The sequence below is a fragment of the Equus caballus genome, chromosome 10 (genome assembly GCF_041296265.1).
Source record: "Equus caballus isolate H_3958 breed thoroughbred chromosome 10, TB-T2T, whole genome shotgun sequence".
Lineage (NCBI taxonomy): Eukaryota > Metazoa > Chordata > Mammalia > Perissodactyla > Equidae > Equus > Equus caballus.
The window spans coordinates 82,093,907-82,108,283 of NC_091693.1; the positions used below are offsets into that span (position 1 = coordinate 82,093,907).

General features: G+C 36.5%; 1 protein-coding gene across 12 annotated transcripts in view; it reads right to left on the bottom strand.

The window, feature by feature from the left end:
• Positions 1–11,037: 11,037 nt before the first annotated feature.
• Positions 11,038–14,377, bottom strand: part of PTPRK (protein tyrosine phosphatase receptor type K) — a 503,420-nt gene continuing 500,080 nt past the window's right edge. For all 12 annotated transcript variants that reach the window (XM_023651053.2, XM_023651052.2, XM_023651049.2 and 9 more), the window contains one exon: positions 11,038–12,654. In XM_023651053.2, coding sequence (XP_023506821.1) covers positions 12,601–12,654 — 54 coding nt within the window. In that variant the 3' untranslated portion in view covers positions 11,038–12,600. The remainder of the gene's footprint in view (positions 12,655–14,377) is intronic.

Below are 14,377 nucleotides of genomic sequence, written 5' to 3' on the forward strand. Positions count from 1 at the left end.
CTAACCCCCATACCCCAGAATGTGACCTTGTTGGGAAATAGGTCATTGCAGATGCAATAAGTTAAGTTAAAATGAGGTCATAGTATGGTAGGGTGGGCCCTCATTCCAATATGACTGGTACCATAAAAGGAGAAGAGACACGGGGAGTACCATGTGAACATGTAGACAGAAACTGGAGAGATGCAGCTGCAAGACAAGGAATGCCAAGGGTTGTTGGCAAACCCCCAGAAGCTAGAAGAGCAAGGAAGGATGCTCCTGAATAGGTATCAGAGAGAGGATGGCCCTGCTGACACCTTGATTTTGGACCTCTGGCCTCCGGAAATGAGACAATAAATTTCGGTTGTTTTTAAGCCACCCAGTTTGCAGTACTTTGTTGTGGCAGCCGTGAAAGTTGAATACAACCTCAGGACTCTTACCTAGGGTATGTGACATGCTTCTAGGCTATCAGGCCCCATTAGGCAGAGGTGGACAACTGCATCTTTCAGTCAAGGGCAGTCTATTCTTATCCTGCACTGGTATGGTTCAGGGCCTGATGTGCAGACATGGTGTGGTCAAGGAGCCCATTTCTCACTGTCAGGCAGCCCTGTGACTTCAGTTTGGCTCTGGTCTTGCTCATCTCACCTGCCACACCCAGGTCACACAGCTCAATCGCTTGCTTACTGCTATGGCTTTTTACATGCTTTTTAGGCAAGCGTTTCCATTTCTTATTGATGAAATTTTTATCTCTACTTTTCATAGTAGGTTCTGTGTTTATAAAATATGTTTATACGTTGCTATCATTTATGTGTTTGGATTGGAATGGATAAAGATGTTGCTCATATTCAATCAGTGATATTGAACTGGTTGAATTGCCATAGTCTCCTTAGACCCAGATTTATTTTTTGTTTCTCATGTTTCTGAGTCGAGTTACTTACTAAAGAGCCCATTGAATTCATGAATACTATAAATGAAGTTCCAAAGTACTTCAGTGAATGAGCTACCCAGTATACTCAAAGGATAATCCTGGAAAGCTCCCAGGAGCAGATGCCTGTGGGTTTCATTTCTTTGTCTGCTTTTTCAGAAGCAGAGACACAGTATGATGTTTTGTGGAAAACAGGAGAAGAAAGAAGCAGCCCGGATTCTAGGTCTGGATTAAATTATATCTAACAAACATTTATTGAAATCTGCCATGTAACAGTGCCATGTATTAAGCTCTGGATTATGCAGTGTGAGGGTGGAGAGAATGGAGGACCAAGCCGAATATATATCCAAACTCTTGGCTCTGGCTTAGTAAACCCACAAGCTGTAGACCACTCTCACTGACCTCAGATTGTACCACTCTTCTCAGTGTGCTCCAGCTTCACTGGTCACTTTCTCTTCCTTGTACACATCCAGCTTTGTCCCATTTGGGATCCTTGGGCTGAAAGGACTCTCTCACTTATTCTCTGCAGTTACCCAGTCACTTGTAACATCATCTATTGTAGTCCTCTGCATAGCACGCATTACTATCCATCTGTTTTGAGTGTTTATTTACTCTTTATATTTTGTTCACCTTTCTGTCTTCTCTATGTGGTTTCACTCTCTTAGGCCCGGTTTTCGACAAATGCAAGATTTGGCTTAAAATCTGTCTCATATTCTCTTTCTTTTGGATCCTATTACACTCCAACAGTAAGAGAAGGAATATGCTGGAAAGGGGTACTTTCTCCATTGGAAAGAGAGATTATGGACTCAGGAGTTAATGACTACCTAATATTTCCCTCTTGATTCAATAAATGGGGAGACGGCTTTGGATTATTTGCCCCTGTGGAGTGGTGGAAAATTTTATAGTTGTATGTTGGATATATTTGGGTCACCTCATAGGTGATGTGTGTGCTGTGGCATACATATCCTTGGTCAGCAGAAGAATCCCTTTCTTTGAGTTTCACCTTCGTGGAAGCTTGAACCGTCTTTTCAAAACTAGGTACACTATCACAACCAGGATATAGACATTGACAGAGTCCCCCAATCTCTTTTGCTTTTACCCATTTGTGTCTGTGTGTATTTAGTTCTATACAGTTTTGTCACACGTGTAGGTTCGTGCATCCACTACCATAGACAAGCTACTGAACAGTCCCATCCCTACAAGGATCCCTTGTGTTGTGTTTTATAATTACACCCATCTTCCATTCACCCATCCCAACCCCACTCCCAATCCCTGGCAATAACTGATCTGTTCTAAATTTCTAAAATTCTGTCATTTAAAAATGTTACATAAATAGAATCATACAGCATATACCCTTTGGGATTGGCATTTTTTACTTAGTATAATTCCTTGGGGATTCTTTCTAGCTGTTGCCTATATCAATAGTTTGTTGCTTTTTATTGCTGAGCGGTATTCCATAATATGGATGTACAACAGTGTGTATCCTTCACTGATTGTGTGTGTAACCCTTCACCTATTGTAAGACCTCTGGGCTATTACAAATAAAGCTGTTATGAATATTCATATACAGGTTTTTATGTGAATATAGTTTTCATTTTCCCAGGGTAAATGTCTAGGAGTGCGATTAATTGCTGGGTTCTATATTATTGCATGTTTAGTTTTATACAAATCTGCCATACTCTTTTCCAGAGCAGCTCTACCATTTTACATTTCTATCGGCAATATATGCATGATCCAGTTTCTCTGAATCCTCACCAGCATTTGGTGTTTGGTATTGTCACTATTTTTTACGTTAGCCATTCTGATAGGTGTGTAGTAATATCTCATTGTAGTTTTAATTTACATTTCCCTAATGGCTAACGATGTTGAACATCTTTTCATGTGATTATTGGCTATCTGTATATCTTCTTCAGTGAGAAGTCTGTTTGTTTCTTTTGCCCATTTTCTAATTGCATAGTTTGTTTTCTCACTATTGAGTTCTGAAAGTTCTTTATATATTCTAGATGCTGGTCCTTTTATCGAATATGTACTTTACAAATATTTTCTTCTAATCTTGTTTTTCGTCCTCTTCACGTGGGTTTTCCCAGAGCAAAAGATTTTAATTTGATGAGACCCAAATTATCAATTTCTAGTTCTAGAGATTATGCTTTGGGGACCAAATTTAAGAACTCTGCATAGCCCTAAATCCAGAAAATTTTCTTCTATTTTTTTTTCTAAAACCAATACTGCACTCTTCGTATTAATATAGCACTATAGTAAGTCTTCATATTGGGTAGAGTGATTTCTCCTACTTTTTAATTCTTTGTTAAGACTGTCTTAGCTATCAAAAGGCCTTTGCCCTTTCATATGAATTTTAGAATAAGCTCGTCTATATCTACCAAAATTCCATTAGGATTTTATAGGAATTGCATTAAACCTATAATTTGGGAAAAACTGATATTTTTACTATGTTGAATCTTTTAACCTACAAACAAATATATCTATCTAGTTATACTTTGATTTTTTTATCAGCATTTTGTAATTTTCAGCACAAATATTATACATGTTTTGATAAGTATATATCAAAGTATTTCATTTTCTTTGGAGCCATTGTAAACAGTATTATGCTTTTCAGTTTCATCATGTTTATTGTTAATATACAGAAATGCAATTGATATTTTTGTGTTGATCTTGTATCCTATGAACTTACTTAACTCATTTATTAGTTCTAGGGCTTTTTAAGATTCTTTGGGATTTTCTACATAGGTAATCAACTCATCTCAAATAGCGGAAGTTCCATTTTATTCTTCAAATCTGTTTGACTTTTGTTTCTTTTTCTTCCCTTATTGCAGTGCTAGAAATTCCAGCACTATGTTGAATAAAGTAGCGAGAGAGACTGTATTTGTCTTCTTCCCTGTATTATGGGCGAAGCATTCAGTTTTTCCCATTTAGTATGAAGGTAGTTGTAAGTTTTTAGATGTTATCAAGTTGAGGAAGTTTCCCTCCAGAGTTTTTATCATGAATGAGTGCTGGATTTTACCAAATGCTTTTTCTCAATTAATATGGTCATATGCTTTTTTTTCTTCAGTTTGTTGGTATCTGGTGTAGAACAATGATTTTCAAATGTTGAACCAGGCTTGCATACATGGAAATAATCTTAGCTGGTTATGTGCATTATTCCTTTTTACTTTGTTAGATTCAGTTTGCTAATATTTTGTTGAGAATTTTTTTGTAAAATTCATGATATATATTTGGTCTGTAGTTTAGTTTTTTTAAAATATTGTCTTTGTCTAGTTTTGGTAACAGGTTTATATTGGCCTTATAAAATGACTTCTAAGGTGCCCCCTCCTCTTCTAGTTTCTGGAAGAGATTGTATAAAATTGGCATTAATTTTTTAATGTTCGATAGAATACTACAGTGAAATCATCTGGGTCTAGAGATTTCTTCTTTTTGGAGCTTTTAATTATAAATTCAATTTCTTTAATGGTTATAGGACTATTCAAATTATCTATGTCATCTTGAGTTTTCAATTTGTGGTTTTTCATGAATTGACCCTTTTTTCTAAATTGCCCAATTTATGAGAATACATTTTTTTATAGTATTTATCTTTTTAATGGCTGCAGTATCTGTAATGATGCCATCTGTTACAATCCTGATATTGGTGATTTACGTATTCTCTTTATAATTTTTGTCTGTCTTGCTAGAGGCTTCTCGATTTTAATGATTTTTCTTAGAACCAGATTTTTTTTAAGGTATGCTTTTTTTGTGTGAGAAAGATTGGCCCCGAGCTAACATCTGTTGCCAGTCTTCCTCTTTTTTTTTTTCCCTCCCAAGGGCCCCAGTGCATAGCTGCATGTCCTAGTTGTAAGTCGTTCTGGTTCTTCTACATGGGATGCCACCACAGCATGGCTTGATGAGTGGTGTGTAGGTCTGCGTCCAGGATCTGAACTATGAAGCCTGGGTCCCTGAAGCAGAATGCACAAACTTTTAACCACTCGGCCACAGGGCCAGCCCTTGAACCAGATTTTTGTATCATTGATATTCTCTACTGTTTACCTATTTTCATTGCCATCAATTTCTCCTCTTATCTTTATTTCCTTTCTTCTGCTTGCTTTTGGTTCATTTTGTCTTTCCTTTTCTATTTTCTTGAGGAAGGAACTTAGATACTTGACTTGATTTGAGATCTTATCTCATTTCAAATGTAAGCATTCAATGCTATAAGTTTCCCTCTCAGCACTGCTTTAGCCGCATCTCACATATTTTAATATGTTGTCCTTTCATTTCTTTTCTGGTCTGTTTTAAAAATTTTCATTGATACTTTCTCCTTATCTTGTGAATTACTCAGAAGTGTACAACTTAATTTCCACGTTTAGAGATTTTTCCTTTTGCCTTTCTGTTAGTGAATTCTATGGGATTCTTTTAAATTTGTTTTATGGCCCAAGATGTAAGCTATTTTGGTGAATGTTCCATGGTTACTGGAATAAAGTGTATTCTGCTGCTGCTGGGTAGAGTGTTCTGTATTTTTAAATTAGATCCTGCTGGTTGATTGTGTTGTTCAGATCTTCTACAACTTTGCTGAGCTCCTATCTACTAGTTCTATCAGTTACTGTTGGGGATGGGCTGTTGAAGTTCCCAACCATAATCGTGGATTTGCCTATTTCTCCTCTCACCTCTATCAGTTTTTGCTTTATGCATTTTCAGGCTCTGTGGTTTGGTGTGGACACACTTAACATCATTATGTCTTCCTTGTGAATTGATCCTTTTATCATTATGTAATGTCCCTGTATGTAGTAGTTTTATTTGCTCATAAGTCTACTTTATCAGATGTTAATTGCAGCCACTCATTATTTGCTAAATGTAATGTTTGCATGATATATTTTTATCAATCCTTTTAGTCTCAGCCTACCTGTTTCATTGAATATGAAGCATTTCTTGTATATAGTATATAGCTGAATCATGCTTTTTTAAAAAATCGAATATAGGGGCTGGCCTTGAGGCTGAGGGGTTAGGTTTGCACACTCCACTTTAGTGGCCAGGGCTGCCAATTCAGATCCTGGGCGTGGACCTACACACCAATCATCAAACCATGCTGTGGAGGCTTCCCACAGAGAAGGACCAGATTGACTCTCAGTTGGGACATACAACTATGTACTGGGGCTTTGGGGAGAAAAAAAGGAAAAAAAAAAGAGGAAGACTGGCAATGGATGTTAGCTCAGGGCCAATCTTCCTCCAAAAAAAAAAAGTCTAAAAAAGAAAAAATCCAATAAATGAATCTATGTCTTTTTATTGGCATTTTTAGACCATTTAAAGCAATTATTGATATGTTAGCCTGTAAGTCTGTCATTATTTGTTTTCTGTTTATTTTCTCTGGTCCTTATTCCTGTTTCTCTTTCTGTACTTTCCTGTGGTTTATGTGAACATGTTTTAAGATTCCATCTTGATTCATTTATAGTGTTTTTGATCACATATCTTGGTTTAGTTCTCAGTGGTTTCTCTGGGCATGACCACATACATATGTGATTTATTACAATCTAGAGTATCGTTATTTTACTACCTTGAGTAAGGTATGGAAACCTTATTTCTATTTAGATCCTTTTTTCTTCATAACTTTTAAATACCATTTTTGTGAATATCAGATGGTGTTATAATTCATGTTTCCATCATCAAAAATAATTTATAAAACAAATATTTGAGGAAAAGGATGTTCTATTGTACGTACCCATAATTCTGCTCTTTCCATTGTTCTTTCTTCCTTTCTGATGCTTGAAAATTTCTTCTTTTTTCACTTCTTTTTTGTTTGAAGAACTTCCTTTGGCCATTCTTTAAGTGTAGGTATAGCAACAAAAGTAACAGAGACCAATGGCATGCAAGTCTTAAAATATTTACTATCTGGCCCTTTACTGATAGACATATGAGTTCTCCAGGATTTAATTTCTTAAACAATAAGGGGACTGCATTTGATAATCTCAAATATCCCTCTAACTGCTATCATTTCATGAGGAAAAGCAACCCTCTCATTTCTTATGTGAAGGTAGATTTTTTCCCTGAATGACCACATTTGAATTCAGAAAATACAGAAATTGACATTGGAAAGTAAGCAATTAACGAATACTTACTAGCTTTATCATACCAAGAATATAACACGAAGGTGAAAAGAAATCAATTTCAGTCTGCTGATTGTGCTTTAGGTAATTAGATTTAGGGAACCGAAGTCCAAGTTCCCACTGTGGGCTGGCAAGAGCCCATACTGTTTTGCACCTGCCATGGAAGTCAGCATGTACCATCACAATCTGGAAGTGTGGTGCTTCCACAGATGCTTGTCTGCACCTGTGAGTCAAATGGTTCAGGCCACCCCATGGCTTACACAACAAGCACTCCTCTTTTGAGTTCTCAATACTATTATTTCCAGAAGAATTATTTTCTAGTCATCATTTTGGGGGTGCTTACTAGGTGAAATGTGTGAATTACTTTCTGAAATATGCTGTTTTGAATTGAGTCCAGGTAGGAGAGAGTAGAAAGACATTAACCTTGTTTTTTTCCCATCTTAGGTGTTGAGATCCATCTACACATATTTTTAAAACAGAAAAAAGTACGTGAGAAAGCAAGGCAAATAGTAACCAAAGAATAAGTGTGAAAAAATAATTATGATGGTTATTTTAGGAGAACCAAAATTTTTGTTTCTTTAAAAACTTTTTTAAAAGGTCAAAAGAGGAAAATAACAGTTATTTTACCATGGAGGTGACAAACCGGAAGCCTGCGGCCCTTCTACAACCACACCAGATACAGCCCTCTGACAGGTTTTGTTTTCCACAGAGCTGGGCCAGAAGTTTATTTTTGTTTTTGTATTTAACTGGTTGCCAACATTCAAACATTTTAGGAGTTCACATAAAAATTTGCATTTTCACACTCGAGAGATGAGACACTATTGGGTCCATATTCCCATGCAGCAAGGGCTGCTGGGAAGTAAGTGTGCCATTCTCTTGGGCATCATAAATGCTTTCCAGTCCAAAGAGGAGCAGCCTTTCTACTTTGTTCCCTCTGGTCCCCATATGAAACAACAGTTGTCATTTGTCATCAGTCCCATGTTACTGTGTTCCCAGTAGTAGAACTGAAGATGGCAGAACATCTAGTATCCATTTTTCAATCAAAGGTGGGAAAATGCAAGACAGACCAGGAGGGATATATATGTCACAATAAAAATGGGAGACAGTTATTTTTCATAGAGATGAAAAATACTCCTAGTCGAAAATGCACAAGCTAAGGATGTCTGCTATAATAGTACAACCTGAGCGGCCATTCTGAAACATACCTGGCCTATTTCCCTCACTCACAGTACCAGTGGCCTTGCAGACATTTGAGTTTGCCTCTTCTCTTTCTAAGCACATAGCAAATGGATGCCATGGCCATCTTGCTCTCTCTACTTTCCCAAACTGATTTTGTCTCAGACCAGGCAACATAGTGGGAATGCATGGACTTCGCCCGTGTGTACATTCTAACATGTATTTAAGAAAGAACTCATTGCTGACTCAATTTAGACATTTTTGTTCTTTATATTCTGCATCTACTTAGACTGCATCTAAGTACTGAGGGATTTTTGTTGGGCTTTTTCTTTTTGGCCTAAATGCTATATATCCTCTAACTGAATCAAGACTAATAACATTTATAAGTCTAGTAAGACTATGTTAAAATGAACATAACTACATCAGAATAAATCAACACTCAATTTTCTGGGTTAGATTTTAGGTATTGAATGAAGACATTCTATCAGTGATGCATCATGAGAGATAGTATTTGTCATAAAATTACCACCCCACACCCCCGCCCCACTCCCTGAGTAGATCTGAACATTAAAGAAAGAGCACTCAGATATTCAGTAGGGACTTTATGTTTGTTTCAATAGTTTAAAAAACCCCTTCCGTCGGTTTCTTTCAGGATATGATAACAACAGTGTCTCTATGGTGTTTGATATCTTCCAGGTTAGCATTTCAATTCACTTTGGAGGAAGCTGGAAGTTCAGAAGTCTTATATATCTACCACATTTCCATTGATTTTTGGACAATTTATATTCCAAAAGCCACTTATAGCTTACTTAAAATAGATCCCAGGACAGAGCTTTTCCTTTTAGCTTCAGAGAGATAATATTCTAATCCTCTGCAGACCACTTGAACAGACAAGAGTTGTGAAGAGATTCAGATAATATGTCTCCCACTTCAAGGCTCCCTAAACTGTGGGGAGATTTTATGAAATAATATTTAAGGAGAAATTATTACAGGAGGCACAGCTGAGCTGTCTTCTCTCTTCACGTAGGATAATATTGCATAAAATAGCATATTGTTCCTACATTAAATAGGGCTGTTTACTAAAACACTGAAATGATTCCAGGGAGGCTGTCGAGTTTCTGCCCATGGAAATATTTTATAGAGTAAATATTCTACATATTACACTCGGGTATGAGACAGAATATTGATTTCTGGCTATTTTGTTATGAAAAAAGACTGCTTGCTGAAGCACACAGAAATTAAATACAAATGTACAATTGTTACTCCCTTGTGAAAGTGAAGCAAATCTCAAAGGCGATCTTCTAAGGCTAACAGACTATCTCATATTTCTAGTTGAGCTACAGTCATTTCTCGCCTGCATTTTAATATTTATTGGTGTCTATAAGTTTTTTAGATGCTACGAACCTTTCTTTATCTATATCTTTTTCTGACAACGGAGCAGAATTCAGAGGGAGCAGCTGTTGATATCTGACTCCTAAGCTTATTACATGAGTACCTGGAACCCAAGAGAGTCTCAGTGAGGGGAATGCTGAAAGAGCACATCAGCACATCAGTGTAGAGGTCAACAGTGAGACTGTGCTCTCCTTTGTCCAGGCAAAAATATCTTTTTTGCTGTTGTTGTTTATCTCCCAAGGTCAGAGATCATCTGGCTGCAATACAGCAACACATTCATGCAAAAACCTTTCCTTTCTCCAAAGACTAAACCTTAGAAAAAGGCTAGGCAGCTCAGATTAGATGGTTAACACTTATTTTCAAAAGTACTTGGCTGAAATACATAAATTCCCAGTTGCTTGTCTCTAGCCCACATACTTCCAACATTTCCCTAGTGATAATGTATGGGAAAGGAATCTATAAAATTCAAGTTCATGACAGCCATTTAAGGAATAACTGATACAGAGATAGGAGGCCTTTACCTTGGGAAAGCACGACCACTTTTTAAGAGTTCTGCCAGAACATCTCCTGCCCAGAGGGCCACAACTGAGTGGGACATGACCACGCATGGGACTACTCAGGGAGCTCCACAAGGGTATAAACTATGACTTGTTGAATACAAGCTTTGAGAAGAACAGATTTGGTCTCCCCACTCCGTTGTCTCCTGATGAACTGGCCTCTGTGGTGCCCAAACAAAGCAAGCATGACATTTGTATTTCCTGTTAGAGAGAAAGAGGACTCCTTTTGTTCTTTGCTTGAATTTCGGGGGCCACACGGACCTCCTGAGTCTTGTGGACAGTGGTGCTCATGGTGATGTTGGTGGTATGTGGGTGCAATCGTGAGTAGAAACGAAATCAGGGTCACGCAACAAAGCAGAATCCTCCATAGGATTAAGATCGTGAATGGCACCAGGGAAAGAAACTGTGGGTGAGTTTGTGGAATTTTTGTTAAATGCATCCACGTTTAAATGAAAAGTAAGTTTTCCTACGAAAAGATAAAATTTTTCTTATCGAAGTTCTTACTAATAAAAGTCACAAATGTTCCAATAATGTACACAGCGAATGGAAGTTTGAAGATGCCCATAATGATAACATTTTATGAGAAAATCAATTAATGAGGAACAATAAGAATGAAGTGCCAGATTTCTTCGTCATGTCACTGGGAAGCAGTGTCTTTAGTGGACAGTCAGACCCAGATTTGAATCTATTGACAAATCATTTACTTTTTCATTAGCTTCAGTTTCATCATTGGTAAAACAGGGATGATTATTATTATTTGCCAAGTTTGTTATGAGAAAGAAGTAAGGAAATGTATATTACATAAAAGGATAGAGACACAAAAATACAGAAATACAAAAAAGAAATTTGACGTCAATCTCCTGGCCTTTCCCCCCTCCACTCATCTGGACTTTTGGACGTTCAACTAAAGAAATAAAAATGGAAGAAATTAGTGCTTGGACATTCGTTTTACTTTTAATAGAATTTTTGCGGTCTACTTCCATCAATGAGAATAGACTATTCATTTGGGAGTGAAGGGATGAAAATTAAGAGGAGAAAATGGTGTGCAAACAATAGCTATTGTAATTATAAAAACTTTATTTCACTCTTACTTTAATTAAATCTTTATAAGCACCATGTCATGTACTGGCAATCTAGAAAGGGGACTGGAATGCTTTAGTCAATAACACACTGCAAGCTGATGATGGAAAGGTACGGCTACGTGGAGCATGTGAACAAGACCACGTTTAGAAAGGTTCACTTGAGATCCCGTAACAATGCACAAAACAGGAATCTGGCACTGATTTGTTCACGCTTCCTATGGTCAGAACCAAACCTTGTGTATGTAAACATCAAAAGAAACACTTTATCACCTTGCCAGTTTACAGTTTGCTAAAACTTGACGCTAAAAGCACAAATGTTGCCATCTTGTTTTCTTGACCCGTGCTCGGTCATAGGCTGAAAAGATCAATCCCTTTAAAATGTAAATGATGCTTCAAGGCTATGTTCAACATTGTACAAGTCATCAGCAAGGCCTTTGAATGTGTGCAATTCTCATAGATGATCACCAAACCATTATTTACCTAGTGAAATGGTGAAAAATTACTCATTTCTAGCAAAATGTTTTAATTTGGTCCTATATTAAAAGACCCAATCACCAAGGTGTTTTACATAAATTTAATTCACAAGCATGTACACAAGAGAATCACTATAAAGAACATCGCTTCCTGGTTTATGAATAAAAAGTTTATCCTCTACTTACACTAAAACATACAAAAAATAATCTACAAAAATCGTTTACAATTGATTTTAGTGAAAGAAAAAGCTTTCCTCAGGAAAAAAAAATGATTGTGTGGTGGTAGTATTTTAGCCATCAAAAAAGGAATGTAAGTAACCAATAAATAGAATGTGCTTTCTCCATATAGACATATTTACACTTGAGTCTTTGGCTTATGTTTTTTTCTAAAAAGAACTTTAAATGATCCAGCCATCATTGCACATTAAAAGAAAATAAGCCAGTTCTATATATTTATATATTTATATAGAGATCTGCTACACTTGAAACATATAAAAAAATGAACTTTACTATGAATTTGCACAGCTTTTCTTTCTTCTTCCTTTAAAGATTTAACATCTTTTATCTAGAAAAGGGAGAAAAATGCCACATAGAAAGTATTAATTCATGCAACATGGTGGCTGGCTCTACCAAAACCAGGAGAGAAAAGGCTGCATATTCACTGTACAAACACTGATCAGTCCTCGTTTGAATCTGGTTCTTATTAAATATAATTTATGTGGCACGAAATGTTGATGCTTTCATACAGTCATAGAAATTAATTGAGTCCTTTTTATTAAGATACACAACTTCATAAGAAAAATACTTTCACCTCTCGAATGTAAAAGTCTCCCACCCCCCACAGGAAAATCTCTCTGCACAGGTCTCACAGGTGCAACAGCCGCGGGCTCAACAGACGAGCAGGTTTGAGCTGGACGCACTGTGAAGTCTCACCTTCTACGAGGATTCCAGGTACTCCAAAGCCACATCATAGCAGAAGCGGTACTGCTCCTGAAAGGCGTTACACAAGAGGGTTGAGGAAAGTTACGACAGAGGAGACTGATGGTGAATCCTAGCTACCGAAAGAACACTGGGCAACCAATTTAGATTATTCAAGAATTACAAAATTATTTTTTCTATATACAAGTTTAATATCTGGGCATATGTATTTTACATTGGAGTCTAATGATTACTGCTTAAGAAAAATAAACTTGATATAAAAGATAGGTTAGCTGTGCCTCATATTTTCTATCACTTTTTTTAAATCTCCAGTATTTTTTATTTGATTATAAAAGTAGTATCTGATCACTACAGAAAAATCTCCCAGTAAAGGAAAAAAGAGTTTTTATAATTCTATTATCAGAAACAACTGCTGTCAAAATACTTAGTTTTGCTTCAGTCCTTTTTTACGCATTGTTGAAATTATTATTTTAGAAGAAATATAATTACATACATGCACTTGAGGATATAATTTTATATTTTGTTTTCTTTTGTTTAACATTGTTATGCCTCTTTTCCCCAGGTCATTAACATCTCTTTTAATACTACATAAAAGTCTAACATATGGATTGTTTGACTATTAAACTGGGTTTATTTTTTCTCTAATATAAATAATGCTGCAGTGAACATGTGCAAATATTCTTCTCCACACTTCAGATTTTTTTTCTTAGCAGTGAAAAAAGCCAGTCATTTCAAACTGCCTTTCTTCACAATTCCAAATTCTTAATTTATGAAACAGTTTTTGGTTCATCAAAGTATTTAAGTAAATTTTTCAAGAGTAGTTAGTAGTTCTTAAATTTTTTTGAGCTTATTTATACCTCAAAATTGATTTCTGCTGCTTTATATATTTCAGACAACTTGATTGGCAATAAAATTTTTGAGTTAAAACTGCCTTTCCTTTTAAGTCCATCTGTCTGTTGCTCCATCATGAAGAATTTAGAAAAATTCAGAGACTGTATTAAAAATTATGACTTACAACATGTAACTCATTAAAAACTTCCCAATCTAAAACATGTATTATTTCTAAAGAGAACTTCCAGGTGTCTCCAGCAATAAACTAGGGTAATAACTTTCCCCAAGAGGTCTTTATCAATCCTACCCTAAATATCAAGCAGGTGTGATTTTAAATTAGCCTGCCTCTGTGGCAAGTGTGTCTGAAGGACCAACAAGTGCTTGAAAACAGTTAAGCCTCCAGCAATTTGGTTTACACTGGAAATTTCCTTACCAAACCTCACAGTTCAATTCAACAGCACACTGAACTAATCATTAACCCTGATCAAACCCAAATCAGAGGGTGGGGTGTTTAGTCAGAATTCAGGGGACATGAACATAAAGGTAAACAGTAATTCTTTGGAAGGTTCTAGAATGGCAGAGTTTAACCAGAGATTTTTTTTTTTTAAAGTAACGGTGGGAAATCAGAATTAAATTTGGAGGTAAAATTTGAATTCTGAGGCCAGAAGTGACCTCATTGATGATTTTAAGATTTGATCTGAGCGAGAGAGGCAGAGTTTACATTAAGAAATCTGCAGACTGCAAACAATTTAAAGACATAATCACTACCCATCCATTTTGTACAAAGACCTGAGAATTCTACCTCAAAAACTCCCTCAAATCCATTCCCCTTTCTCCACCTCCACTGCCGATACCCCAGTCAAAACCAACACCCTCTCATCTGGATGACTGCAGTAGCCTGAGGGATGAGGTAGGGTGAAGGGGGTTTGAGGGAAGAAGTTTG